The 26,983-nt window shown below is 53.0% G+C and overlaps 1 protein-coding gene across 9 annotated transcripts in view; it reads left to right on the top strand.

Annotated features, from left to right (window-relative positions):
- Window positions 1–26,983, top strand: part of GAS7 (growth arrest specific 7) — a 191,037-nt gene that overhangs the window by 137,232 nt on the left and 26,822 nt on the right. For 6 of the 9 annotated variants that reach the window (XM_025864283.2, XM_073881715.1, XM_025864284.2 and 3 more), the window contains exons 3-5: window positions 4,135–4,215; window positions 16,289–16,374; window positions 24,123–24,176. In XM_025864283.2, coding sequence (XP_025720068.1) covers window positions 4,135–4,215; window positions 16,289–16,374; window positions 24,123–24,176 — 221 coding nt within the window. Of the gene's footprint in view, window positions 1–2,379; window positions 2,424–3,744; window positions 3,786–4,134; window positions 4,216–16,288; window positions 16,375–24,122; window positions 24,177–26,983 lie in introns of those variants that run through there. The other 3 variants (XM_073881710.1, XM_073881714.1, XM_073881713.1) reach the window with 2 other exon arrangements.

The following is a 26,983-nucleotide window of genomic DNA, read 5'->3' as shown; positions in this document are numbered from 1 at the left end:
CTGTTGGCCATTTGGATGTCTTCTTTGGAGAAATGTCTGTTCATGTCTTCTGCCCATTTCTTGATTGGATTATTTGTTCTTTGGGTGTGGAGTTTGATAAGTTCTTTATAGATTTTGGATACTAGCCCTTTATCTGATATGTCATTTGCAAATATTTTCTCCCATTCTGTCAGTTGTCTTTTGGTTTTGTGGACTGTTTCTTTGGAAGCCGCTATTTCTAACGCAAGCAGGATATAGTCTTAACAAGGGCAATGAAGTCCAGAAGTAACCGTGTAAACGGTTGATAACTGCTGTCTCACTTCCTGGTTTATTATTAGCATTATTATCATGATCATTATTATTAGAAGGAGGGGCCGCCTGTGCTTTGAATCCCAGGCTTACATCTCTGTCCGCCTTTCCACTATACTTTCTCCGAGAGTTTTATTCTCCATGGCAGTCATTGTTGTCCACTGATGGGGAAATTAAAAATCTCTGGCCCAGAGTGTCGACGGCTAGGAGAGCAACCTCCCTGGGCCAGTTGATTTGTGTGTGTGTGCTTTTTCTGGTTTCAGTCGAAGGGGTCCGAACGAGTTGGGGTTGCCATTGGGGAAAAAATGTGTTTTTCGTGGATTGAGTTGGATGGGCAGTCTCTCCAAGAACCCGTCTCACTTCCGCTCTGACCTTGCCAAGCCGCGCCCCCCCCCCCCCCCCGCCCAGCCTTTGGGGCATGCCTGGCAACGCCTCTCGTAGGAGGAGTCTGGGTGTTTCTGAAACCACCTGAAACCCCAGGGTTAGAACCCAGGGTCCGTCAGGCCCCAAGCTGCTGTTTCAGCTTTGCTTGGTCAAGGAGCCTGGTGTGCTGTAAACAGATTAGGGGATCTTTTATTGGAAGAAGCCTAGAAATGGCTTCCTCCCTGTGGGTGGTACGGTCATCTGGGGTGATGTTTCCTGCTGCTGGTGAGGTCACTCAGCCAGAGTCCCCGTGGCTCGCTCCAGACACCTGCCTGGCCTGGCCCGGCTGCCTTCCTGCCTCAGGCTTGCGGTGGCCCTGTGTTTTGGGTTGGCCCTGTGTTTTGGGTTGACCCGGGTTGGCCAGGATGAGGAGGTGCGCTGGGCTGACTCCTTCAGGCCGTTCTCTCGCCCTAATGAAGTTTGGCCTGAGAGTTGTGGTTCTTGTGGGAGGGAGGGGCTCCAGCTTCTGGGGGGGGGGCCTGTAAGTGACCCCGGCCAGCCAGTGAGACAGAAGGGGCCTTCTTGACTGCAAGCCTGCACCTCCCTGTGATCTCAGACCCTCGTCTTGCAGCCTCCCGGGCGCACGATGCCACATTGGCTCTCCTACTCTGTCATTAGGATTCACAGTGGGGAGGTGAAGGGGCCCTACAGGGGCAGCTGAGCCACGCCACTGTTCACGTCCTGCGAGTCACCTCCTCCCGCAGCCCTCCGGGGTTACTCCATTTGCTGCCAGGAGTCACTGTGGTGTTCTTTTCTTTAGACCCACGAGTGCAGGTCCTGCCCACATAGAATTCAGTTTCATCTGGGCTAGGAAGAGCTGGTGGTCCCTCAGAGACCCCCTGTATCGCCCAGCCTTGCAGGCGTTTGCCGCCCTGCTCCCAGCCGACTGTCCCAGGCTCCGATGGGGCAGAACTCTGAAATCAGGTCGGTGGCCTCAGCCACCAAAGGCGTGGAGGCAGCAACACAGAGTGGACGTTTCCCTGGGGACCTTTCCCACGTGTAGGAGAACGGGGCTGTTTGTCCTTGAAGACTGGAGGGGGATTGGTGGGCTTTTTACCCTCCCCCCCCCATGTTGACCAGCTATTGGATGGGCAGCACTCCCCACCCCCCACCCCAGGCAGAGCCTTGGGCAAGACACCTAGCTCCCTTTGGCCACAGGCAGTGCGCCCCGAGAGGGACTCAGCTGGGAGCCTCTGCAGCTGGAGACATCCTGGCATGACTCTAGAAAGTTGGGGCATTTGGCAGCAGGGGAGAAACGCAGTCTGGGAAGGCTGCATGGTGGAAGAGGCCTTTTGGTTCAGACTTGACTAATGAATAAGATTCTGCCATCCAGGGATGGTGGTGGGGCTCAGGGGGCGAGTATAGCAAAGGCGTGTTCTGAGACCAGCAAATGTGCTGGAGTGAAGTGAGTGGGAAGTCACTCTGGACAGATGCGGGGGCTATGAGGTTTGGACATTATTCTGTGTGCTGGGTTCAGGAGGAGCCAACAAAGGATTGTCCCTGTGTGTGTGTGACCTGTAGGGAGAGCAGGGCTCTGGGGTGAGCCCGCCGGTTCCTCCTCCCACCGGCAGCCACTGAGCCTGCTCTTCTGGTCATTCCTGGAGTCCTAAGACCACCGATCAAAGCTGGAGGGCCGGAGTGTTGGGACCAAAAAGACCAGTGAGCCCAACCCTTTCATTTCGGATGAAGAATCAGAGGACCAGAGACGCCGTGTGAGTTGCCCAGGGCTGCACAGCAAATGACAGGCAGAGCTGAGGCGGGAACCCAGTTCTCTTGAGTGCTAGTTGAGAGAGGCCATTGAAAAGTTGTGCTTATTTTTGTTTTCTGAGTATCTGAGACCATCGAGATTTTAGTAATAGAATTTTTGATTAAATAATGTTATGTCCACGTAATGGACTCACTAAAAATAACTGTATGTGGGTGTTTGGCACAAATACAGTGATTGTCTTGAGTGGATACCATTATCGATCTCCTCTTTTTTTTTTTTTAAGATTTTATTTATTTGACAGAGAGAGACACAGTGAGAGCAGGAACACAAGCAGGGGGAGTGGGTGAGGGAGAAGCAGGCTTCCCGTGGAGCAGGGAGCCCGTTGTGAGGCTCGATCCCAGGACCCTGGGACCATGACCTAAGCCGAAGGCAGACACTTAATGACTGAGCCACCCAGGCGCCCAGTACAGTATGATTTTAAAGATGTATACATGCCTCAAAAATACATCGCTGAAGATACCGAAGTGTTGATAGTGAGGACTTCTGAGCTGTGGGACTATGGATGGTACCCTTCCTTCCTTCCTAAGATTTTATTTATTTATTTGAGTGAGAGAAAAAAAAAAACCCAATTTTTTTTTTTGAAATGGATCAGTTATTTAATTACGTTCTTTGTAAGAAATTTAGAACACCAATTTGTGAGGGTAAACTCCATTTGTGAGAGAAAACACAGAGCGGAGGTAGCCCTGAAGCTGAGGAACAGCTTTGATTTTTGGCAGAATTTGCGAGTCCACAGCTTTCTGATCAACCTTGCGCTGCTCTGTAATCTCGTATTTCTCTTTCTCGAGCGAGAGCACACACTCACGAGCAGGGGTAGAGGGGAAGGGAGAAGCAGGCTCCCCGCTGAGCAGGGAGCCCGATGCGGGACTCGATCTCAGGACCCCGGGACCAAGACCTGAGCCAAAGGCAGACGCTCAACCGACTGAGCCACCCAGGTGCCCCAGATGCCGCTCTTTTCTCTGTGTCTTTCTACATTGTCAAATTGTATAGAGTGAGAAAGGATCGTTTTTATCACCGGATAACTTTATAAGAAGTCTCTGCTTGCAGGGATGACATTGCTAACAACGCGTTCGGGGGCGAGCACGTGGCTGCAGGTATTAGTTTTTTCCCTGGCCAGCAGGTGTAGCTGGGCATCTGGGGAGGGAGAGGCAGCTGGTCTGATGCAGCAGTTGTAATTCAGACAAGACGTGGGCCTGTAGAGCCGGGAAGGACTTGGGAAATCACCCCCATTTGACAGAGGACCCCCACCCCCTCTTGTCTCTGTATAGATCCCAGGCCAGGGCTCCTTCCTCTGGCTTGGGGGTTTCAGGTGATAGTGGGCACGTGGGAGAAATGGCCAGTTGGCAGGCTGGGGGTTCAGGGGCACGGGACAGACGTGGAGGTGTGTGAGTTGGCAGCCTTGGGGGATTGGAGGGGGTGATGGGGGACGTTTCCAAGGATCCCAGCCCCAAGGCCACCTCCTCCTGCTCACAGCTGTATGGAGAAGGGCCCCCAGTAAAGAGAAACCGTGTAGTCATGGGGTGGGGGGAATGATGTGGGGGCAGAAAGCCATCTCCTGCTTCCCGGGGTTGGGCAGGGAGGTGGCCGGCCAGGTCTCTACGTTTCCTGGTTCTGCCCTATGAGCGTCTCCAAGTGATTGTGTTTCTTTCTTTGACCAGAGACCACCTGGGAACGTCCCAGCACTTCTCCTGGGATTCCAGCCAGCCCTGGCCCTCACAGGAGCTCTCTGCCTCCAACAGGTATGGTCTACTCACTCCTTCGGGGCAACCGGGAGGGACCACACACCCACCTTCCCTGGAAAGGCCAAGACTCTGGGTTCTGGGGTCTGGAACGTGGCTGGGGATCTGGCCAAACCCAGGCAGGGAGCAGTTTAGAGGGCTAGGAGGGTGGGCTCTCCCTGGACAGCAACCTGATGGCTCACCCTCACTCCCTTCAGGTGCTTAGGGAGCGAAGATGCCCGGGTGAGGTGAGGCCTCAGGGCCGTAACCTGTCTGCTGGTGTGGGTACCCAAAGTGGGGGCAGAACTTCTCTGCAAAGTCCCGGAATGCCTCAAAGAGTAAAGTTAAAGGAGGCAGATTTTTATGGGGCAGCTTTCAAGTAGAATGTTCTAGAAGGCACTTGGGATTTGTTGTCAGGGCGTAAGTTCTCCATCTGCAAAGACAATCAAGTGGAGGTGGTTGAGGTCGACATTCCTATCCTGGGTGGGGGTTTTATTCTGAGACCCCAGGAGGCAGGTTGATGTAGAGCCCTCACCCATCGGTCCGGATCCCAGCCCTCAGAGCACATCCCCCCCCACCCGCGTCGGTTGTGGCTCTCCCACACTAGACTGCATGCTCCCTGAGGGTGGATACTTCCTCTCCCCCTGACTTCTATGGAATCCTCAGTCCCCAGACACGGGCTGGCTTCAGTGTTGAGGGAACTCACGAATGGTCTCCACAATCGCAGGGGGCGTGAACCCCATTTGTTGGTCTTTGGACTTTATGCATCAGCCGGGTGCCAAAGCCCGGAAGTCGTGGTTCCGGTGGCGGCCTGGAATTTGCACGTTGGTGGCCCGGTGTAGCTGGACTGAGGCGGGGAGGCACCCAGGAGGGGAGGGGAGAAGCAGCAGCTTACGTGGAGGGCGGTGAGGGCCTGCACAACCTTCATGGGGCCCCAAGTCATCGGAGGTCTACGGAGCTTACCTAACCCATCCCAGGTGACCAAGGGAAGAGCCAAAAGGATGACCGAGTGAGGGGCTGCGTGAATGCATGAGCACGTGTGCAGACGGGTGTAGGGAGGACAAGCAGCCTTTAACCCTTGGATCAGAGGAAGGGTCTCGGGTGCAGAGGGCTGCCTTTCATAGAGAAGAGTCTTCAGACATTCTCTACCGCTGATACATTGAGAACTCAACGTGTATTGTATGGTCCATATAATATAAAGCTATATGATCCAAGTATATGATTTTGGGAAATGAGAATTGCCAGAGCAGAAGAATTCAAAAAGCAACATGGTAGGAAAATAGAGAAACAGAGCTCTGGAGAATCAATCAGCCGAGGCACGGGAGAGGGGGCGAGCAGGTGTTCTAGGCTTTTTAAATGTTTTTATTTACATCTTGTGTGTGTGTGTGTGTGTGTGTGTGTAATTTTTTTACTTAAATTAAAAAAAAAATTCAAACAGAGAGGAACCCTCTTGGGAGGGAGGGAAATGGGGCATTTGCTCGTGATGCCCTAGGGACAGGGTGAGCCCTGCATTGCGAGAACCGAGCCCATTCAGCCTGCCTGCCTGTTGTATGGACGACAGGCCATTCCGGGCACACTGCCTTCCCTGTTGTCGTCCTTGGGGTTTTTTTTTGTTCTTTTTAGCAACCGAGATGCCTGCATGAATAAAGCGAGGCGTGGCCCTCTATCCTGGCTGGCTCCGGGCCAGCCAGACACCAGAAAGGAGACAACCCAGCTGTTTGGGGCCAGAGCGGTTGGTCTGCAAAGGCCGGAGGAGGCGTGTGCAGGTGTCAGGCGTGAGCTGCCACGGCCTGTCGCAGCCTGCCACGTGCACCGGGCTGGTGGGGCTGGGAGAGCTGGGTGGGGAACTCGCCTTTGCGACATTGGGGTCACCTCCCCAAGCCCGCTCTCCCTGGTGCAGCCCCTCCCCAGCAGCAGCCTGTCCCCTCTGTGCTGTGTGGGGGCCGTCCCCCCAGAATGGGGGCTGGGAGGAGTTGGTTCGGGGCTAGTGGGACAGGTTCCTGCCTTCACCCGAGCAGCACAACGGGACGCCTGTCCACCAAGCACTGAGCTGGGTGCTGGGGCTCTGAGGGGGGCTGAGAAGGGCGGGGAGATGGGCGGAGAGGGTCAGACCCACCGACGAGGATTGTCAAGAGGGCCAAGGCGTTGGACCGGGCATGTGGTCACCGACCTGCCCTCCTCTGCCTCCAGCTGTGGGGGGCTGGGACACCTGTCCCCAAGTCTGCGGGAACCTAGGTCTGTCAAGTTCTCTGCCAAAAAGGGCCTTGCAGCCTCGTGCAGTTGGAAGTTCTGCCTGCCCTTCGGCCCTTTGGAGATGCCGCAGACACATCAGCATTCTGATGAAGACCCTGTTTGATTCGGTGCTTCCTGCTGCCCTTTTGTTGGTCGGCAACATCCGTACGTACTAGTTAGGTTTTCCTGCCCCTGGCACAGTGGTTCTCACCCCTGGGGGTGATTTTGCCAGGGATGCATTGCCCCGGACAGCATACCCACCCCCCAACAAAGTAGCTCTGTCCTGGGGTGACTCAGAACGTCCGTTCAGCACCGTTCAAGGGATGGGTGACAGACCACATGGCCCATAGAAATGAGAAGCAGCAACATGATCCACAGAAGCCTTGTTCCCCGGCTCAGAGACCCACCTTTCATGGATTCCTTGGAAGTCAGATACATCCCGCAGTCAGCATGTACCCCTCATTCAAGGAAAGGCCTCTTTGTTTTCCTCCCCCGTGGCACCGGACATCAGGGTGCCTCTCCCGGTTGTGGCTTCTTTTTTTTTTTAAGATTTTATTTATTTATTTGACAGAGAGAGACAGCGAGAGCAGGAACACAAGCAGGGGGAGTGGGAGAGGGAGAAGCGGGCCTCCCGCCGAGCGGGGAACGCGATGTGGGACTCGATCCCATGACCTGAGCCGAAGGCAGACGCTTAACGACTGAGCCACCCAGTCGCCCCCGGTTGTGGCTTCTTAGACTGAGATTTAGAAATGATGGCTGGTCAGACTGGGTCGTCGGGCACCCCGCGTCTTCTCGCCAGGCCTTGTTTGGCCCCATTTACTACAGCGCGAGGGACTGGAGAAAGGCCGTGGCTCAGGTCCTGTCCAGCCCTCCGTGGCTCACGGTTCTTGATTCTCTCCACCCTGGGGCACGGACACGCTCTGTGTCCACGCTCGGGGATGGAAGGGAAGAAACCTTATCCGTGAGGCTGTAGGAGCCTCCGTGATGTTTTGACATCTTCTTTCCTAGCCTTTGAACAAAACTTCTCTGGAGAATGAAATAGGAGGCACATGGGCAGTTCTCTCTACGGGGAGCACTAGGTTTTTTCCAGATACTCTCTCATTCAGTTTTGCAGGCAGCTTTCAGGAGGTGGAAAGACTCGGCGGGGACATGAGGTTGCTGGAGCTTAACCGTCCCCCCCCCCCACCCCATGCTCCTGGGGTTGTCAACTCCCCCCCTGGGGACCACCCCAAGGCCCCCGATCTCAGCCCCTCTTGTACTCGGGCTTCTGCAAATGCAGCAGTGGTGGGGTTTCAAGCCTTGCCTTCAAAGACTATGCCGGATGCTGTTCTCGGGGCCTGGGATCGCACCACAGACAAGCCACACCTGTGTTTGGAACTGCTCCCAGGAACCCACATTCTAGCAGGGGACTTGGGCAAACAAGCAAACCTGAAATATGTCAGATTGTCCTTGCAAGGCATTAAAGTCGGATAGAGTGGGACTGGGGAGTCAGGGATGGCCGCAGTGAGAAGATGGGTATGTGTGCAGGGCGGTGGTGAAGTATACTGGGCCAGGGAGCAGCCAGTGCAAAGGCCCTGGGGCAGGAGTGACGCTGACATGGCCATTGTGGCTGGAGGGTGGGTGGGGGGCGAGGGGGTGAGTGGTAGGTGTTGAGGGGAGAGCAGTCAACAGGGATAGAACCTGCCGGGCCCCCCAAGCTATAGGAAGATGGTGGGATTTCATCCTGAGCTCAGTGGTTGGAAGGCAGCTCAGCTGCCTTCTCAAAGCAGCCGGGCACTACTTGGCTGAGTCAGGATTGCTCTTGGTTAAGCAGCAACGGGCATTGCGGTGGGATTGCGGCGGGGGGGGGCGGGGTGTAGGGGGTGAGAGCAGCGTGGAAAACACCTCATTCATGGACCACAAACATCCCGTATGGTCGTTTCTGAAGAAGAACATGGAAAAGCAGGTCAGGAAGGATCTCTGCAGGAACCCCAAAGGAACCCAGCCAAGGTCAGCCCAAGCAGCCGCCCCTTCGTGGAGGCAGAAGGCTGAGGAAGTCCACGGGGCTGTTTTACTCCTGAGTTGTAGCTTGTGGAGAGGGTTTGAAAAACCACGTGTGGACAGTGGCCGTTTTTAATTCTTAGTGCAGGTTGGTCGGAAGCATAGCCCAGCCAGGTTACCAGCTGGAGAGCGAGATCTGGGAACACACCCAGTGCCCCCCACAAAGGGGATTCCGCTCTTTGAATGCTGGGTGCTGCTTAAGTGTCAGCACTGGGCTGGGGACTTCTCCTCCACTTTCTCCTTTAAGACCACCAGCGTCGGGTGCTGTGTTTATCCCATAAGCTTGACTAGAGGCGTTTCACGCCAGGTCTTCTGGGTGAGGTCCGCATAACCCAAACAGAACAGCAAAGACTCTATTCAGTAACTGCTGCGAATATTAAAAATGATCCTTGGGCTGGTTTAATAGGCAGTGCGGACGCAATGATTTATGGGCAGAGTGAAAAACAAGGTTCTGGGAGTTTCGTGGATGCATCACTGAGTAAAACAAAGGACACTGCAGAGCAGTGTGGTCCAGTAGAACTTTCTGGGATAACAGAAATGTGCTGTATCTACGCTGTCCGCTGTGGTAACGTTAGGCACATGGCTAATGGACGCGTGAAATGTGTCCAGTGCAGCCGAGGAGCTGAATTCTTAACTTAATTTTACTTTATTTAATACGTATATTTTTTTTATTTTGGAGTAATTTTGGGTTTACGGAGGAATTACGAAGCCGGTACAGAGAGTTCTTATATACCCTGGTCTCAGTTTCCCCGACGGCTAATGTGCTACATAACTGGGGTGTGCTTGTCAAGAGTAAGAAATGAACGTTTTATGTCACCGTTAACTAAATTTTATGCAGATGTCACCAGTTTTTCCACCAGTGCCCTCTTTCTGTTCTGGGATCCAGTTCTGGGTACCACATGGCATTTATATTTTATTTAAATTTAATTGGTTAGAGGGACTCCTGGGTGGCTCAGTCAGTTAAGCATCCAACTCTTGATTTTGGATCAGGTCATGATCTCAGGGTCCTGGGATCGAGCCCCGCATCGGGCTCTCTGCTCAGCGGGGAGTCTGCTTCTCCCTCTCACCGTCTCTCTTTGTGTTCTCTCTCTCTCTCTCTCAAATAAATAAAATCTTTAGAAGAAAAAAAAAATCTTTAAAATAAATAAATAAATAAATGTAATCGGTTAGGATTTAAATAGCTACCTCTGCCTAGTGGCTCAGTTATCAGCCGGGGCAGGTGTGGAGAGTGAATTCCTTTCTGAGCTTCCAGGCCTGGGATGTGCATTGAGCGTTCGTTTGTGTGTTTGTTTCTTAAAGGCTGGAGGAAATCCATCTCTTTCTGAGTCATCCTGCTGGTGAGGGAGTGGGAGTTATCAGGAGACCTGGGTTCACATTCTGGCTTTGCCCGGCCTGAGGGCTTGAGCCCACTGAGGGATCATCCTTAGGTGAAGGGCCTGCCTCCAGATCACAGGACACCTCCCACTGGAAGGGGGCTTGTGTGTTCCTTACTGGATCTCGTCAGCTGAGGCCCCGGAGGACCTCACCGAAGCCTATTTAACATCGATGCTGTGGACCTTAGCTACAGGCTTGCAACCATGTCCAACCACACGGGCAGATGTATTGTGGGTTCTATTTTGGGGAATCCAGTTTACATTCTAGACAGTCAGGGAAGACTGTGAAAACCAGGTGGCCAGACAGGTGTTTCCAGACCGGAAGATTCTAATGTAACACTGCTCCCCCCCCAACACAGAGCGAGTGGGTAGACACGCAAACTTCCTTGACTACACAGGGTGTGGTGAGGGTGTGAGGCAGGGATTGTGCCCATAGTACCTTCCGAGGTGCTGAGCACAATGCTGGCCCCGATGTGTGCCTTGGTTCACCCGACTTCAAAACCCGCCTTCTTACAGCCACAGCTGTTCCCAAAATGGGTTCTGTGGTATGATGCTAAGTCTACTCTGCCTTTGCTCTATCAATGGAACAACAAAGCCTGCTTGACAGCATATCTGTTTATGACATAGTTAACTGCAGAGGCCCACTGCTCAGAAAAAAAGGATTCTTTTCAAAATATGACTGCTCATTGACCATGCACCTGGTCTCCCCAGAGCTCTGGTGGAGATGGGCAGTGAGATGCGTGTTGTTCGCATGCCTGCCAACGCGACAGTCATCTGTAGCCCTTGGGTCAAGGAGTCACTTTGACCTTCAAGTTTTATTATGTGAGAAATCTATTTTGTAAGGCTCTAGCTGCCAAAGGTAGTGGTTCCTCTGATGGATCTGGTCAGAGTAAATTGAAAACCTTCTGGAAAGGATTCTCCCTTCTACATGCCATTAAGAACATTCATGATTCATGAGGTCAAAATAGCAACACCAACAAGAGTGTGGAGGCAGTCACTTCCAACCGTCAAGGATGACTCTGAGGGGGGTCACGACTCGAGTGGAGGAGGTCACAGCAGATGTGGTAGAAATAGCAGGAGACCTAGAATCAGGTGGAGCCAAGAAATGGGGTGGAATGGCTGCGAGCTCATGATCAAACTTGAATGGATGAGGAGTGGCTTCTTGTGGATGAGCAAAGAACGTGGCTTCTTGAGGTGGAATCTACTCCTGGGGAAGATGCTGTGAAGATTGTTGAAACAACAACAAAGGGTCGAGAATATTCCATGAACTTCGTTGATAAAGCAGCAGCAGGGTTTGAGGGGGCCAACTCTGATTTTGAAGGAAGTTCTCCTGTGGGTCAAATGCTATCAAACAGCATCACCTGCTACAGAGAAATCGTTAGTGAAAGGAAGAGTCGATCGATGCAGCAAATTTCACTGTTGTCTTATTTTAAGAAATTGCCAGTCACCCCAGCCTTTAGCGGCCACCACCCTGAGCATCCGGCAGCCATCAACACTGAGGCAAGACCCTCCACCAGCCAAAAGATGAGGACTCCCTGAAAGCTCAGATGATGGCTAATGGCTTCTTTTAAGCTATAAAGGATTTTTAAATTAAGTATGTACATTTTTTTAGATATAACGTTATTGCACACTTTAATAGAGTGTGGCTTAAACCTAACTTTTATGTGCACTGAGAAATCAAAACATTCATTTGACTGTCCTTATTATGACGTTCGCTTTATTGTGGTGGTCTGGAACCCAACCTGCAATATCTCTGAGGTGTGCCTGTATTTAAAAAGACCTCCTGTAATAAAGCAATTTATATCTGAATAATGGGGGCACCTGTCCCAAAGTCTTTGGATCATAAGACTCTACCCTTTACCTTCACTGCTTTGCACTTAGAATGAACATCCTGCCAAATTGGTGTCATGTGTCGCATGCCCGGGGAAACTCTGCATTCTGCCGTGTTGAATGTGTGAATGGGTGGGCGGGGGAAGAGGGTGCATTCAGGAACAAGGCCTTGTTGGGGGCTCCCGGGTTTCTTCAGCTTGGGGAAGGAAATTACGTGTTAATTCCAGAAAGAAGGGAGAGTGGGCCAGACCCAAAGGGGGCTGTCTCCAGGGCTGATTTTCTTGTTTGAAAGAGTAAGTCTACCCTTGGGGGTCCTTTAGGGAACAGAAACGTGGAGTGTGGGACATGGAGGATGGAGCTTTCTGTATTGGGGGCCTGGAGCTAGAGGGGAGTGTGAATTCTGGGCAGCAGATGTTGCTGGCTCTTCTCTCTTGCTTGGCCTCTCTCGACAACTCCTGCTATGCTCCTTTTCTGCTTTTTCCACATCCTCTCCCTCTGCCCCCTGAAGACCTCCTTTCCCTCTCTACCCATACCTGTCCCCTCCTCTCATGACACATCTCTCAAGCCCTCCTTCTGTTTAACTGCCCACAAAGAGGAATGAAATGTGTGCGTGTGTGTTTATATTTGTGTTTGAAATTATGAAAGTTACTACATAAGGGCTTTCTGTTCCCTTTTTCTTATTTTAAAAACAGCTGAATTTGGCATTTGACTTTTTATTTTTTTTAATATCCCCAGACTGAATTATGTTCCTTATGGTTATGAGCAGTCCTTGACCAATTTTATTTTAATCCCACTCCCACCCGCTGGAGGCTGGAGGCTTCAAAAGCACCCACTTCTGGCCTTACTTGTTTTGCATCTAACCCCTGGTAAGCTGAGAGGACTGGAAATAATCAGGGACGCTCGTGGGTGAGCCATCACTTTTCAGATCTCCACCGATCGCTTTTCTGAGTGTGCCTGGGACTGGTAGAGTGAAACACAGCAAGACCAGGCAGGGGAGAGCTGCTGGGTGGGGAGAAATGGTTGGATGGGAAATTATTTTTTCTTTCCCAGTAATTGTTTTGACATGGAAAGTAATTAGCCAGCAGCTGACAGCTCAGAACTGAAGTGAGAACAAGAGAATGGATTAGGGGCAGAATGCCCCTGCATTTGCCAGTTCCTGGCCGCCGTTCATGTGGCGGGCGGGGCGCCTGGGGGGTGCTGGAAGCAAAGACAGACAGCGGTGTACTGAGGGTGCACTTTTAGGTGCTATGAGGGGAGGAGGTGGGGGTCGGAAGGGGCTGGGCACGGCCCTGGTGTACAGGGACCCAATATCATCAAAGGTAGTGACTCCTTCCTAGCTAAGACCTGCTCGGGTAAGAGTTGACATATTTCGTGTTTGTAGTCACACGGAACGGTGGTTCGGTTCTTCTGTGGTCTTTGGTAGATTTTCAGGATCAGGGTAATGCTGATTTTTGTATAATCAACTGGGAAATTTACCACGTTTCCACTTGGTATATTTTGGTATAGTTTGTGTCTAGGTGTTTCTTCATTGAGCGTTTAAGCCAAGTTGCCCGTAAAACCGTCTGGGTCCAGTGCCTTTTGGAGGGAGGTCATTTTTCAAAGGTTTTATTCATTTTGGTGTTTCTAGTGTCCTTTGAAACCGTTGTTGATCATTTGATTCTTATGGAAGGTTATGTTTTTATTAGCATGTAGTTATAAATCCTATGTGCTTGCATTTAAAAAAAATCTCTTATGAGATCTGCTTATGTTTTCTTTCTAAGTCTACATTCTGAGCATTCATGTACTCTCTCAGTCTCAGATTAGATGGGCTGACCTGCTTTTTTATTGTTGTGATCTCCCCCCACCGAAAGCCACCCCCACACAAAGAGAACTCGCCTGAGTTGTGCATGTCATCCTGTTTCCTAACTGGTTCGTTTCTAGTGCCATATTTATATCCCCTTCTCATGTTTTCCTTTGGTTTACTCTGTTGGCTTTTAAAGGTTTTTCTGAATTCTTAATTTGAATGTTTAGTCCATTTATTTGTATTTCCTTGGTTTTGGTAATGGACTAATGAAGGCTATGGGTTTTCCTCCAAATATAATTCAAGCCTTATCCCATCTGTTTTGATATGTTCTTCCTGATTATTTTCTAAATATTGTGTAATTCTGGCTTTTAAACTCTTCTTTGACCTGACATTAGGAGGGCATTTTCTGAAATTTCCAAGTGTTTGGTTGTTGGAGGGATGGGGATCTTGTGTATTTGTTCTTTCATTACTAATATCTGCTTTTATTGCGTTCTGGTCAAAGAATGTGGCCTGTGTTCTTAATGCCTTTTGCAATTTAGCAACACCTTATTTGTGGCTTCAGTATGCCCAGGCCTTTTAAAATGTTCCGTGGCTTGTTGGCAAAAGATGTTATCTTGGGCATCTGGGTGGCTCAGTCAGTTAAGCATCTGCCTTCGGCTCAGGTCATGATCTCGGGGTCCTGGGATCGAGCCCTGCATCGGGCTCCCTGCTCAGCGGGGAGTCTGCTTCTCCCTCTGCCCCTCCCCGCACTCATCTCTCTCTCTCTCTCTCTCTCTCTCTCTCAAATAAATAAATAAAATCTTTAAAAAAAAAGATGTTATCTTTGTTCGTAGCCCATGACGTTTAGTATCTAGTTCATTCAGGCTTCTAAATGAAATGACTGAGATATTCTACATCCTCACTTCTGTCTACTCAGTCATCGACTGAAAGCGGTGTAACTAAGGTTTTCTCCTGTCGTCTTTAGATTCTCCGGCATATGTCTTTTATCCATTTCAGTGCTATGCTGTTTGATAAATGACAGTTCTCGAATGCTATGCCTTCATTGTGGGTTGTATTTATCATCAGCCTAGTGCCCTTCCTGGCATAGCTGATGCTGACCTGAGTAGCTTCTCCTCGATCCCCTTAACATTTCATGAGGCTCTTCGAATCACACCCCCAGCTCCCCTTACACCAGCGTGCTCATGGGTATAGTATCAGCATGTAACCGGCTGCCGAGGGGCCTGAGTGCAGACCAGGGCTGTAACTGGCCATGCGGGTTGATTTCTTGGTGGTTGTTGCTTCCCCAAGCCGCTGCACTGGGGGCCAGCCACATGCCCAGTTTTCTGTCGCCTTCCTGTGTCTGTGCCCACCCACTTCCAAGGTATCAGGCCAGCCCTGCAGATCAGGGAGAAGCCCATCTGCCCAGAGGGGTCTGCTGAGGGGGGGCGTCTGTGTTTCTGCTCGCAGGGGGCACTGCATTTTTCACTGCAAATGGCAGAGAATGGGGGACATCCCCCAGCATGAAAACGGTTCCCACATGGGGTGGCCTTCGTCACCCCCATTGCTTCATCACCCCATTGCTTGCCTGCAGCAGATCAGTAGATGTTAGTGACTTTCAGCCAACCTCTCCCCTTGTTTCCTGCCACACTGCAGCATGCTCCCAACAAGAGCCATGCGTTGGACCTCAGTTTGGGTCATGATCTCGGGGTCCTGGGTTCGACCTGTGCAGTCTGTATGTTCCAGCAATTCCTCCAAGCCTGGGGCATGCGGAAAGCATGCTTCCCTGGTGTCTACTAGAGCTCACGCAGGCTTGGGGCTCAAGGCGATTGGATGCAGGAGCAGAAGAAGTGGTCTTCCCTCCCTCCATCTGTCCCTCGCCCCTTTTCATGAATCACTTAATGACTAAAGCCCCCTTTCGCAAGTATACTGCCCCCATTGGATTTTCATGCCAACTGAGTAGGTTTGGAGACTGGGGAGGATTATCCCCATTTCACAGATCCAGAAGCTGAGGCTCACAGAGGAGGAACTGCTCCCTAAGCTCACGTAACCATGTCTGCGAGGGGGCAGAGAGCAGTGTCCCCTCTGGGACCCGAGATTGCACGGGTCGCATGTATACTTGTGGCATCAGGAGCCTGTGGGGGTGTTCGGAGCTTTGAATTGGCAGTTTCCCAGTGGAACCCGGGAAATGCTACAAGCCAGCCCTGCCCCCCCCCCCCGCCTCCATAAGAGAGCAGGTTGATCAGCTCACCTTGGGAGCATGAGTGAGTGTCATGGGGGTAGAATTTTGCAGCCTTGAATATTTTTCCTTTTTTTTTTTTTAACTTTAGGAAAACTGAGACTCAAATGGGATGGCCTGTGATCCCCCCCGGCTATTAATCAGCAAAGCCAAATTTCACAGAAACCAGTAAACCCTGTGCTCTTTCCATTCTATACTGGTATTACAGTGCTGTGAGGGCGAGGGTGGGGGCGTTCCTCTGGGGAGATGCCACCAGGTGGTGGAGGGGCCGCCTGCCTCCGTGGCGTCAGCACCAGTGGCCACAACTGATGTGGCATTTTCAAGTGATGGCTGTGGACTGCAGTGACCCCACCTCCTGTCACGGAAGCGTGTCTGTCTCTGGTTCAGAAAGAAACGCGGTCCCCCCAGAGCTGCACAGTTGGGAGCTGGGGATTAGAGAGATGCTTGCGGACCATCTCCAGCTCCGCGAACCCTGGTCAGATCCCAAGAGATGGTCCTGGCCGAGCGAGACATCTCAGAGGCTGGCAGACAGTGACGTGGGGGAAGGGACCGCGGTTGCAGGCAGTTGGTGTTGCCCGTGTGTGGCCGGCATGGCATCTGAGCAGTGTTTCTTTCCCGCAGTGAATGGATACCACGTGGCAGGGACCCCAGCGCACCCTCCCGAGACTGCCCACATGAGTGTCCGAAAATCCACCGGTGATTCCCAGGTAAGGGGTCGTGTTATGGGAGGTAGGGGCCACCAGGGAGGTGTCGTGAAGACAGCACCGCATGGGGCTCCAGGTGACCACAGCCCGGGTGTGCCCCAAGTAGAAAGTGGCTGGTATATCTGGGTCGTTCCTGTGTACCGTGACTGGGGGAGAGGGGGCGATTGTGGTTTGTTGGTTTTCTCTAGAAGTTGAGGGTGGTTGGAGTGGGGTGATGGTGGGGGATTGTAACCATCGCTGGGGCAGAGGGGTCCATCCTGCCGTCTGGATTCCTCATAAATACCGTCTCGGTTTCTGTCACTTTAAATATGGATGGGGCCGGGCCACTTTCCTTCTTCTACACACCCCCTTTGCCCGCCCCAGACTTCACTCAGACCGGAATTCTATAAAATGTTTTCTCACCTTTAATAGCAGCAAGACCTTGATGGGATGGGAGGAAACGGGAGAATGGTTTAAGATTCATTTCCATCCTGTTTTCTCTTTTTTTTTTAAAAGATTTTATTTATTTATTTGAGAGAGCGAGAATGAGAGAGAGAGAGAAAGAGAGAGCACATGAGAGGGGGGAGGGTCGGAGGGAGAAGCAGACTCCCTGCCGAGCAGGGAGCCCGATGCGGGACTCGATCCCGGGACCCCAGGATCATGGCCTGAGCCGAAGGCAGTCGCTCAACCAACTGAGCCACCCAGGCGCCCTCCATCCTGTCTTAAAGGCGAGGCCACCGAGTCTCAGGCTGCTTAAGCGACACGAATCCTGCAAGTGACAAGTGACACAAATCCTGAGTGGTCAGTCTGGACCTCAGTGCTGTGCCCCTTGGTGTTTTGAGTTGTGTAAAGCTGTGTCTAAGGACGTGAGGATTGGCTTACTTATTCTGTCCATCAGTTATATCCAGGAGATGCTCTCAATGAGGGCTGCAGACTCTGCCAGCCCTTTCCAGGCCCCAGGGATGATGATGGTGATCGTAATAGTTGCCGGTGCTCAGGATGAGAGTAGCTGCTTGTTACCCCCAACAGTGGGTCCTGTGCACCAGAAAGAAAGGCCTCATGATCTGTTGCTGCAGTCGGCTAAAATGGAACACTCAGCTTTAATGCAGGCAAGAGCATTCCTTTCTGGAAGCTTCATGAAGTGGTCTTAGGAGGCTGAGCATTGGGCTCAGGTTCGGTTCAGCTAGTGCTCTGGAAAAGAATCTGGACGTCCGTGTGGGCGGAAACTTCTTACATTCTGATGGACTCAATCATCACCCAGGCCTCTTGTTAAAATGTAGATTCTGATTCGGGAGGTCTAGGAAAGATCCTGAGGTTCTGTTTCCAAGCAGTTCCCGGATGATGCTTAATGATGCTGGTGATGCTGATGATGCTGGGGATGCCGATGACGCTGGGGATGCCGGTGATGCTGGTCAGAAGACCGTGCCTTGAGCGAGGAGGATCTGGGCCTGGTCGATAGTGCACAGCGCACGTGTGTGTGTGTGCGTGTGTGTGTGTGTGCGCGTGCGCGCCCCCTTCACGCCCCTGCTCATGGCACACATCACACATCACACACAGCCCTGGTATTGTGTGTTTTCTGCCAAGCCCTCCGCCGCAGGCCTTTGCAACACAGCCTCTATCAATCTATTTGGCATGAAGCTGATTTACCACCTGACTGTGGACTGTTTTCTGAAGACACCAGCCTAAATTCTGCTATGTTATCACATAACCTGACCAAGCTGGCGCTACCCCCCAGCCCCAAAATAACTGTGAAGTTGTTCCCGAACTTTTTTGTTTTTTTTTTAATGTTTATTGCTATAACCTTCTCTGCTTGGACCCAGGAACATCGCCCTTCAGCATCTGTTCTTGGAATACATTCAGGGATTCTGATTTGTGTGGGAAGCGTTTTCCTCGAGCGTTATTTACGGCTCTGCAGCAGTGGACCCAACCGAACTGTCCAGCAACAGGGGAGATGGGTACAGTGGATTTTGGCCCCGCATAGCCAGCCTGTTCTTTGATGCAGGCATGAGAAAGCCCATTTCTGAAGAAAATGTCATGAATTTAGGAAAAGACTGAGAACCCAATATTGAGTGGGAAAAGCAGCACGCACACTCCATACACAGCCAGTCTTACTTGCGAGGAGGAAATCCACATGTTCATGAAGACGAAGGAGTAGAAGAAAAAGAAATCAGGACGGTGATCTTGGTCCAATCTGCGTCCAAGACTGATTCTCCATCGGGGACATTTGTTTGGAGACATTTCGGTTGTCACGGCTGGGGAGGGGGTACTCCTGGCTGGCAGCTAGTGAGGAGGGTCCTGGAATATGACCAGTCATCCCATACAGCACAGGACCGCCCCCGCAGCAAAGAATTATCCAGTTCGAAAATACAGTGCTATTGAGGTTGAGAAACCTCGGTCTAAAGTACTTTCTGTTTTCTTTATACTTTGCAGGATCTTGCACGTTTCTTAGAAGGAACACATTTGACTTGAGTAGAAGGCAGGTACCGTGCACATTAGGAGAAGCAGGGTGCTGGTACTTGGGGATGCGGGGTAGGCCAGCTGTGGAGACCCAGGAGAGGGCAGGGAGCAACTGCTTTAAGGAGCAGGTGGAGTGGATTCTTTCCGGATGATAACGTGGAGAGTTGAGATATCATCAAAGTAACAAAAATAACGCAGCGTGCGGGCCAATCGCAGAAATAGGATGAGAGGTTTTTTGTTTTTTTTAGAAAGATTTTTTTTTTTCATTTGACAGAGGGAGAGGGAGCACAAGGCGGGGGGGGGGGGGCAGAGGGAGAGGGAGAAGCAGGCTTCCCGCGGAGCAGGGAGCCCGATGCGGGGCTTGATCCCGGGACCCTGGGATCATGACCTGAGACGAAGACAGACGCTTAACGACTGAGCCACCCAGGCCCCCCCAGGATGAGAAGTTTTAGTGTTCCAGAGAGTGCCGCCAACAAATGATCCCCAAAAGTATATACAGTGCTCTTTGGCGAGTGTAGTGTTTACTCACACGGTCCCAGGCTGCCAGTTATAATGGATAACAATTATGGCGTAGTAGTACCTGAAGAATGAATCAATGAGCAAATGAACACAGGGCCATTTGAGATACAGGGTTGGAGGTGGGTTAAGCGGCTTGCCCAGGGTTTGCTCAAAGCCCTGTGTGTTCTTTTTTCTGTGAGCTGTTCCCCCTTAAGCAAACTCATCAGGGAAATTAGAATGTTGGTGGGGGGGAGGAACGTGTCCCTACTGTGCCCTGTCATGGGCAGGACTGCCGGCTGGGTGCCCTGCAGCCCAGGGGGTGCCTACCTGCTCCTACCCTAGTCCTGGGAGACCAGATGGCTGGGCACAGGTGGTGGTGATCTGGTGCCACCCAGTGGAGGTTTCTGGCTTGCAACCCTGGGGCGGGCTGCCCCAATCCTGGATAAAGGGGGCCCACCAGCCTGGGAGGCTGAGACATCAGAGGCTGAGTTTTGCTGGCCTCCTTTGCAGAAGCATGTCCTGGCCTGTCCCCTGCCTGCCCGCCGGTGGTGGGATCCCTCTCATCCCTGTGCATGTGGAGTGGGTACGGGGCTGGGTACGTGACCTACCCTACCCGGGCCCTTTTGTGACCAACCTTTCCATTGTTCTGGCTTCCTACGTGGGAGAGGAGAGAGGGGGTGGGACCGAGGGCTTGGAAAATTCAGGGTTCCGTTGGAGAAGGGAGCTTGAGGTGGAGGTAAGATGCTGAGACTCACCCACCTAACGGGGACCCTCCTCAGTCCAGCGACACGTGTTCCTTTGAGCGTCTCCTTCGTGGCCAGGCTCTGAGTCACAGGCAGTCAGAGCCCCTGCCTTGGTGGAGGCTTGTAACTGGTGCCGGAGGAGACAGGAGATAAATGATCATTTCGTGTCAGCCGTGGTAAGTGCTGGAGGAAGTCTGTGCTCTGGGTACTTGCTCGGGTGGCCACAGGGGGTGCTGGAAATGTCAGTGACGGGCTCCAGAAGAAGCGAGAGTAAGCTAAGACTGGACAGGTGGCTGAGGGGTTAGCTTGGCCCAGGGTGGTGGTGGTGGTGGGGAACAGCCTTCCAGGTGGAGGGAACAGCACATGTGGATGCCCAGCGGAGGCGAAGGAAAGCAGCGGTTTCAACGAACTCACAGAGGCTGAGTGGGGCTGTGATTTCCTGAATCAGCAGTGCAGGGAGGGCGGAAGGGGGGCAGGGGCTGGAGGAGTCTGCCCTGGCCTATTGTGAGGAGCTTGGGTTTATTCCAGCCGTACCGGGAAGTCGTGGAGAGGTTTCATTCTGGATCCCGCCTGCCGAGGAGGTGGGACCCAGGCTATTCACGGGGCTGGGAGACAGGGTCAAAAGCCTGCTTCTCCCTCTCCCTCTGCCCCTAGGGGAAGACATGAATGGGATATCGTTAGCCCACATGAGAAAACATTAATTGGGTATTTTCATCTAGTATCTATACTTCATACTCAGACTCCCCGTTTGTCCTCAATATGTCTTTTATAGCTGCTTTTCTCCCCAGTCCAGGGTCCATTCCAGTTTCTCACGTGGATACATTGTTGGCTGGATCTCTTTAGTTTCCGTTTTGGGGGCTTTATTGAGATATAATTCCCACAGCCTACAATTCAGCCATTTAAAATGCACAGCATGGTGGTCACAGAGTTACACAATCATCATCATAATCAGTGTTGGAGCGTTTTCATCACCCCAGAAAGAATCCCCAAAAGCCTTTGGCACCCACTAATCTACTTTCTGTCTCCATGGATTTGCCTCTCTTCTGGACAGCTCATATACGTGGAATCGCACCCCATGTGGTCTTTTGGGTCTGGCTTCTTGCACTTACAACCATGTTTCAAGGTCCGTGAATGTTGCAGGTGTATTAGCACCATGTTCCTTTTTTATGGCCAAATAGTATTCCGTTTACGATTTACGATTTCATCTCATTTCTGGATTTTAGCTTCTTTTAATCTAGACTGTATTCGCCATACATTTGGTCTTTTGTCTTAACCCCTGGTGACTCTATTTGGGAAGAGACCAGCTCAGTTTAGAATAACCCACATGCTTAGTCTAATTGTTTTCTTATGCTTGGACTCGGGGCTAACATCTCTGGCAAGAATATCTACCACCTGGGGCCTCCCAGGTTAGCACCCTACCAGCGATGCTAACCGGGAGTTTGAGCTCCCGGTTAATGCGATGATCCCTTTGCAAGGGTACGTTTTCCCTTTTTAATTAGCCAGCAATCGGGGGGATGATAGTGTGAGACCATCGGCATCTCCTGTTCCTTCACAGGCTTTTCACTCAATGCTTTGAGCATCCTTGGTGACCGTGGCCTGAATCCATTTTGACGTTGGGGTTTGCAAATGGTGATTTTGTGATGCTTTATCCATTTTTATGGGCATTCTTCCATAAAGAAATACTCCCCCCCCCACTGCCTTTTGAAGTTACTCATTTGTAGTCATTATCCATAACCATGCTCAAATTGTCCCAAATTTGGCTTGTTGGAACTCCTCTCTGCAGGCGCCTGGGTCCTTTTGCGAGATCACATCATTCTTTGCGTGGTCTCTAACCTCCCAGAATAATAAGATGTTCCAGATCGACCCGACATCTGGAATGAGCTATTTCTCCAAGGAGCCCGGTTCCTCTTAGTACGGAATAATATTTAGAAACCAACTTCTAGCTAGTAGGTAGTCTCCCTGTGATGGAGGAGTCATTCCTTTGGGGCCCTTTCATGAAGCGCTACTGAGATGTGTGTCTGTGTCTGTGTGTGTGTCTGTGTGTGATGTAGGGACGTATAGTGCATATATATGACATAGATTTATGTGGATGATGTCGGAACAATAGCCACGGGCCATTGGCAGCAAGCACAGAGCCCAAGGTGCCTGGAGGAGCCTGGGGTCACCCCCTGCCCAGCCCTGGCTGAGACTGCATCACCAGGAGGGCAGAGAGTGGGAAGGTGCCAACACCCACACGGTGAACGTGCCCTTACAATGCCATTACTCGCACTCCCATCCTGGCCCGAGTTACGGGGAGGTTGACAACCTCTGTGTCCGGCTTCATTCCATAGAGCCTCGGACACAGTGGTCCCCAAATCCAGGTTTGTGGGTGATGGAGATCTCTCTCCACCCCTGCAGAGACACTTGGAAAACAGCCAGCCTCAAAGTGGAGAACTGGAAGAATATAGACAAAAGAGATATTCCGCCCGGGGCTCTAATTTCCTCCACTGGCCACACCAGAGGCTCCCCTCCCTCATCCCCCTTCCTGGCACGGATGAGCCTGCAAGAGAGCCCTGCACCTGTCACAGGGTAGCGGAGCTTGAGCCCCTACCACGCGGACTCCGTCGTCCTCCCAGGTGGCCCAGTTTGGGCAAATGCCCTGGCGTACCACTGAGAGCTCGGGAGGGTCCAGGGTAGGCGAGCTGGATGCGTTGATGCTTTGAAAATGTCTGTCAAAGCTGTGGTTGGTCACAAGCTTGAAGTTGCCCCAGAGCCTGCTGGGGTTGCTATACCAGCTACCGGAAGTAGGGGAGCCTTGATGAATGACAGAACGTAGATCAGTGTGTCCCCAAGGGAGGCCCCCAGACTCTGCTTCAGAGGCGCTGCCCCCTCCCGCCTCCCCCCCCGCCCCCCGCCCAGAGAGCTGCTGGGTCAGCTCTGGGAGGTGCAGCTGGGACCTGATTTGGGGTCCTGTTTTGTGTGGTGAGCAGAGGGGGTCCTGAGGCAGGGCTGACCCCCACACCCAGATGCTCATCCTGCGAGTGGTCTGGGGCTGTGCCAACCCCAAATCTGGTCCCCTGAGGCTGGCTGGAGAAGCCTCTCTGACAACCACGTCCTGAGGTTCTACCAGAGAAAGAAGGCTGTGGGTCCCAGGACAGGCCTATAATGGCCCCCGACTGTGCCTTGGGGTGAGCCTGCTTCCCCACTCATTGAGTGGCTCAGGATGGGAGTGGCCATCACATGCCCTGCTCGGAGAGCCTCTTGAATCACTAATGTAACTGCTAATAATGGGGCAACGAAGACCCAGAATTGACCCTCCTCCCCTTTAGGGTCACAGGCTCCTGTGACCAATGTGGTGTTTCTAGCCTAAGCCTTAATGTTCTGTACCAGAATCATCCTGGGACTGGGGCAAGCTGCCTAGGACCCGTGGGTTTGGAGGTATTTGGGACAGTGGTTTATTTGCTGGCAGCGGGAAGACATAAAAAGGCAATCCAAAGGCTGAATGAATGAAAGCGGAGAGGCGGCTGTGCTGAGAAATCCCTCCTGCTTCTCCGGGTCGGAGAGCAGCACGTCCCGGAGGTGGCCGGGCGCCCCTGTGCACGGTGCACGGATTGAAGGTTAGATACGTCAGACCCCGGGGGATTCAGATCAGAAGTCCTGTTCTGAGTCCCCGGTGCCTGGAGGTGGTGGCCTACTTTAACTCTCCGCTCCCCCAGGCAGCTTCTGTAGGTTGAGGATGCAGGCGGCACGCGGAACGGTTTACCAGCAGAGGGCAGCTGAGGGGTTAACTCCCCAAATCAGGGACTGGGAGAAGAGGAGGGAGACCTGGTTTGGAGCAGTTCCCTCAGAGCCTGTGCTGGAGGCTTCCTCCCATTCGCCTGCAAGCCCGGCCCCCCCCCCCCCCCGGGAGCAGCGTGGGGTCAGGGGCACTCCCGCCTGCCCTCTTCCAGAATATGGTGACATAAGGGTTAGTGGGAGCGCGCACTCACGTCCCCGAACTACCCCAGCACGGGGGCTTTCGGGGAGCCTGAATAGAAGACCGAAATGTCCAGTATGGAGAACAGCTTCGATGATGTCTTTTGCCTCTCTCCCCAGAACCTGGGATCCTCATCACCAAGCAAAAAGCAGAGCAAGGAAAACACCATCACGGTAAGCGACTTCTGCTGGGTGCCCACAGGCTGGGGCAAGCTGGGGCTCTTCTGCCATGCTGGGTGGTTGCCATGGCAATGTGGACCGCCGAGTGCAAGCCCAAAGCCCGGCATCTGGGAAGTTTCCAAGCTTGGATGTTGTGGAAATTCCCCCTGCCTCCCACCCCCACCCCTGCCCCTACCCCCACCCCCTCCCCCTCCCCATGCCTTCTGTTAATTTCACCTTTCACTTTTTTCCCTCCGGGTGACCCAGTGCAGGCGGGGTGGGAATGATGCAGAAGTCAGGGCAGGCGGTGGGGGTGGGGGGTACCTATGCCCAGGCGGGTTGGAGGGGGTGGACCGTGCTCGGCACCAGCGACGTGACATGTAAATTATAGCCACGGCGGGGTTGTTTTCGTGCGGGGTGACTTGCGGAAGGTGTCAAAGTTAAAAACAAGAGAAAGCACCCTAAGAATAGAGTTCCGGACAGGAGCAGGCAGTTCTTGCCAGCCCGCCTCCTGGGGCTCTTCCAGAAGCCCACCGAGCCCTCATGGGCAAGCCAAGCTGAAGAGGGCCCCCCGAACACACACACACACATACTCCAGCCCTGTGTTGGGGAAAGGGGGCAAATGCCTTGCTCCAGCTGCAAGAACTAGAGATGTGAGAAGTGTGGTTCTGGGTGTGCTGCTTGGTTGCGAGTGCAGGGGAGCTGGAAATGGGGGACCTGCTCCCCCAGGCTCCAGTAGGGGCCGTTCTGAGCCACTCTGACCACCCCCATGGACATGAGACCGAGAATGGGTATGCTTCCCTGGCTCATGCAGGCTGAAAATCCTGCTCTGGAAGAAGAGAGAGGGTTGGGTACGCAGTGACATCAGCAATAATTGTTGCCCCTTTGGTGTGCATTGAGTATGCACCGGTAGTGTTCTGAGTGGCTCATTGAGCTCTCCACTCGCTGTGTGCAGTGGAGGTGACAGGACCAACTTCACGTGGTGGCTGTGAACAAGGGCTCTGGAGCCAGAGGGTCTGTTAAAACACCTCCTGGCAGCACAGAAGCCCGGGGCGAGTTTCTCTGCCCCGTTGTGCCTCAGTGTTCACATCTGTACAATGGGGAGACGGTGGGTGTCTATGCCCTGGGGGTGGGGTGAGGACTAAATGAGTCTGTATGGCGGAAGCACTTAGAACGGAGCCTGGCATGTAGTAAGCGCTCAGTGCTCACTCATCTTCTCGACCCTGTTTACAGATGGCAAAACTGAGGCAGGCAGCCATGCCTCGCCTGGCTGGGGTGCATCAGGATTCAAGACCTGTGCTCTCCCCGCCTGTGGAGGTTGCCTGTGGAGGAGCACAGGGCCTGGGGCAGGGCGTGAGCCGGCACCAGGGGCAGACCTCCCGGGGGCATCATCCTCATTTCCAAAGGGCCACAAAATGCCCCAGAGGCAAAGTGGGAGCCCCCTAAAATTCCCAGAAACAGGGCAGAAAGAGGGAGAAGAAGGGGAGGGCGGTATTATATTCGAATTGTAGAAGAAAAGTGAAAAGAACAAATGTAAAGTGGAAGGCACTTGGCTGATGGGGATGGTCCTGGGGGCCCCGGGGGGGGGGGCCGAGTCACCTGCTGTGCCCTGGCTTTGGGCCAGAGCTTGGCACTTGGTCAGAGTCTCCTCTCCAGTTCATTGTCTGTCCCTGCCTCTCATCTTCGCTCTGCCTTCCCACCGACCTAAATCAGAGCTTCTCAGAGCGAGCCTGTGAAGTGGAGTCGGCAGCCAGAGCCTCTGGGACACGTGTTTAAAATGCAAGTTCCTCGATGGGTTCCTTCCTAGACCGACACTTAGTTGATCTGGGGTCCAGCCGGGACATTTGCATTATCACCAACAACCCCAGGGGTTTTAAATAAACACTTAAGCCTCCGGGAATTTTTGCTGGCGAAACCACAGGCAGGAGGGCCTGGCCAGAGGGTACGGAGCAGGCGAGGAGCAGAGCCCAGGCCTTGAGCTGGGTTTGCCCGGCTGCCCGCCCAGGGGGCCCCGGACACCCCTCACATGTCCGGGCTGAGATGGGTGAAGGCCTGCGTCTAAGCTGCTGTTCTTTCCTGTCCACAGAGCACTCGATATCCACCCCCCCGCCCCCCTGCCCCCGCTGCCGCCCTGTTCCCAGCCCTCCTTCTGGGCTCTGATCCTCCAGAGCTCATAGTTTCCCAGGGAGCAGACCCTGCAGGGCCACTGGAAGGGGTTGGGGGATGGAGGCGTGCCCAGCTCCCGGGGCACAGGTGAGTGGGGATGGGGTGAGCAATCTCCCGTGTTGTCAGATCCCACGGAGCAGACGTTTTCAGGCATTTGCTCAGATGCTTGCTGAGCAGCAAAGGACGGTGCTTCCAGGTGGGGCTGAGGAGCCAGGATTGAACTTAATTCTGACATTCCAGTTTCCCCTCCCGGCGCTGGCCTGGAGCAAGCTTCGGGCAGGGCCAGCCGTGGGGTGGGTTGAAATCTAGAGGATTCCAGAGGAGATGACGACAAAGCCACACTCCTGTCCTGGAAAGAGAAATCTGGGGGCCTCTAGCCTCTGCTTCCCGCTGTGGTGCATCGGACGCCCTGGATCGCGGCGGGGGGGGGGGGGGGGAGGAGCCGGTGGGCTAGAGGTGAGCCCTTGGGGTCTTTTCTGCTTCCGCAGACCCTGTTGCTCTGACTTCTCCTCTTCCACACCCTCCCACATCAGCAAATTAAGAGCCAGCTGCCAGATAGGTGGGTGAAGGACCCAGCTCTGCGCTGGGCCAGGACTGGGGGCCACGGGGGATGCGCTCAGGACTCCCCACGTCAGGCCCCTCGAGTGGGTCGCAGG

The sequence above is a fragment of the Callorhinus ursinus genome, unplaced genomic scaffold, assembly GCF_003265705.2.
Source record: "Callorhinus ursinus isolate GAN/ISIS: 27379988/994484 unplaced genomic scaffold, GSC_fseal_2.0 scaffold43, whole genome shotgun sequence".
Lineage (NCBI taxonomy): Eukaryota > Metazoa > Chordata > Mammalia > Carnivora > Otariidae > Callorhinus > Callorhinus ursinus.
This window is presented reverse-complemented; position numbering and strand designations above follow the sequence as displayed.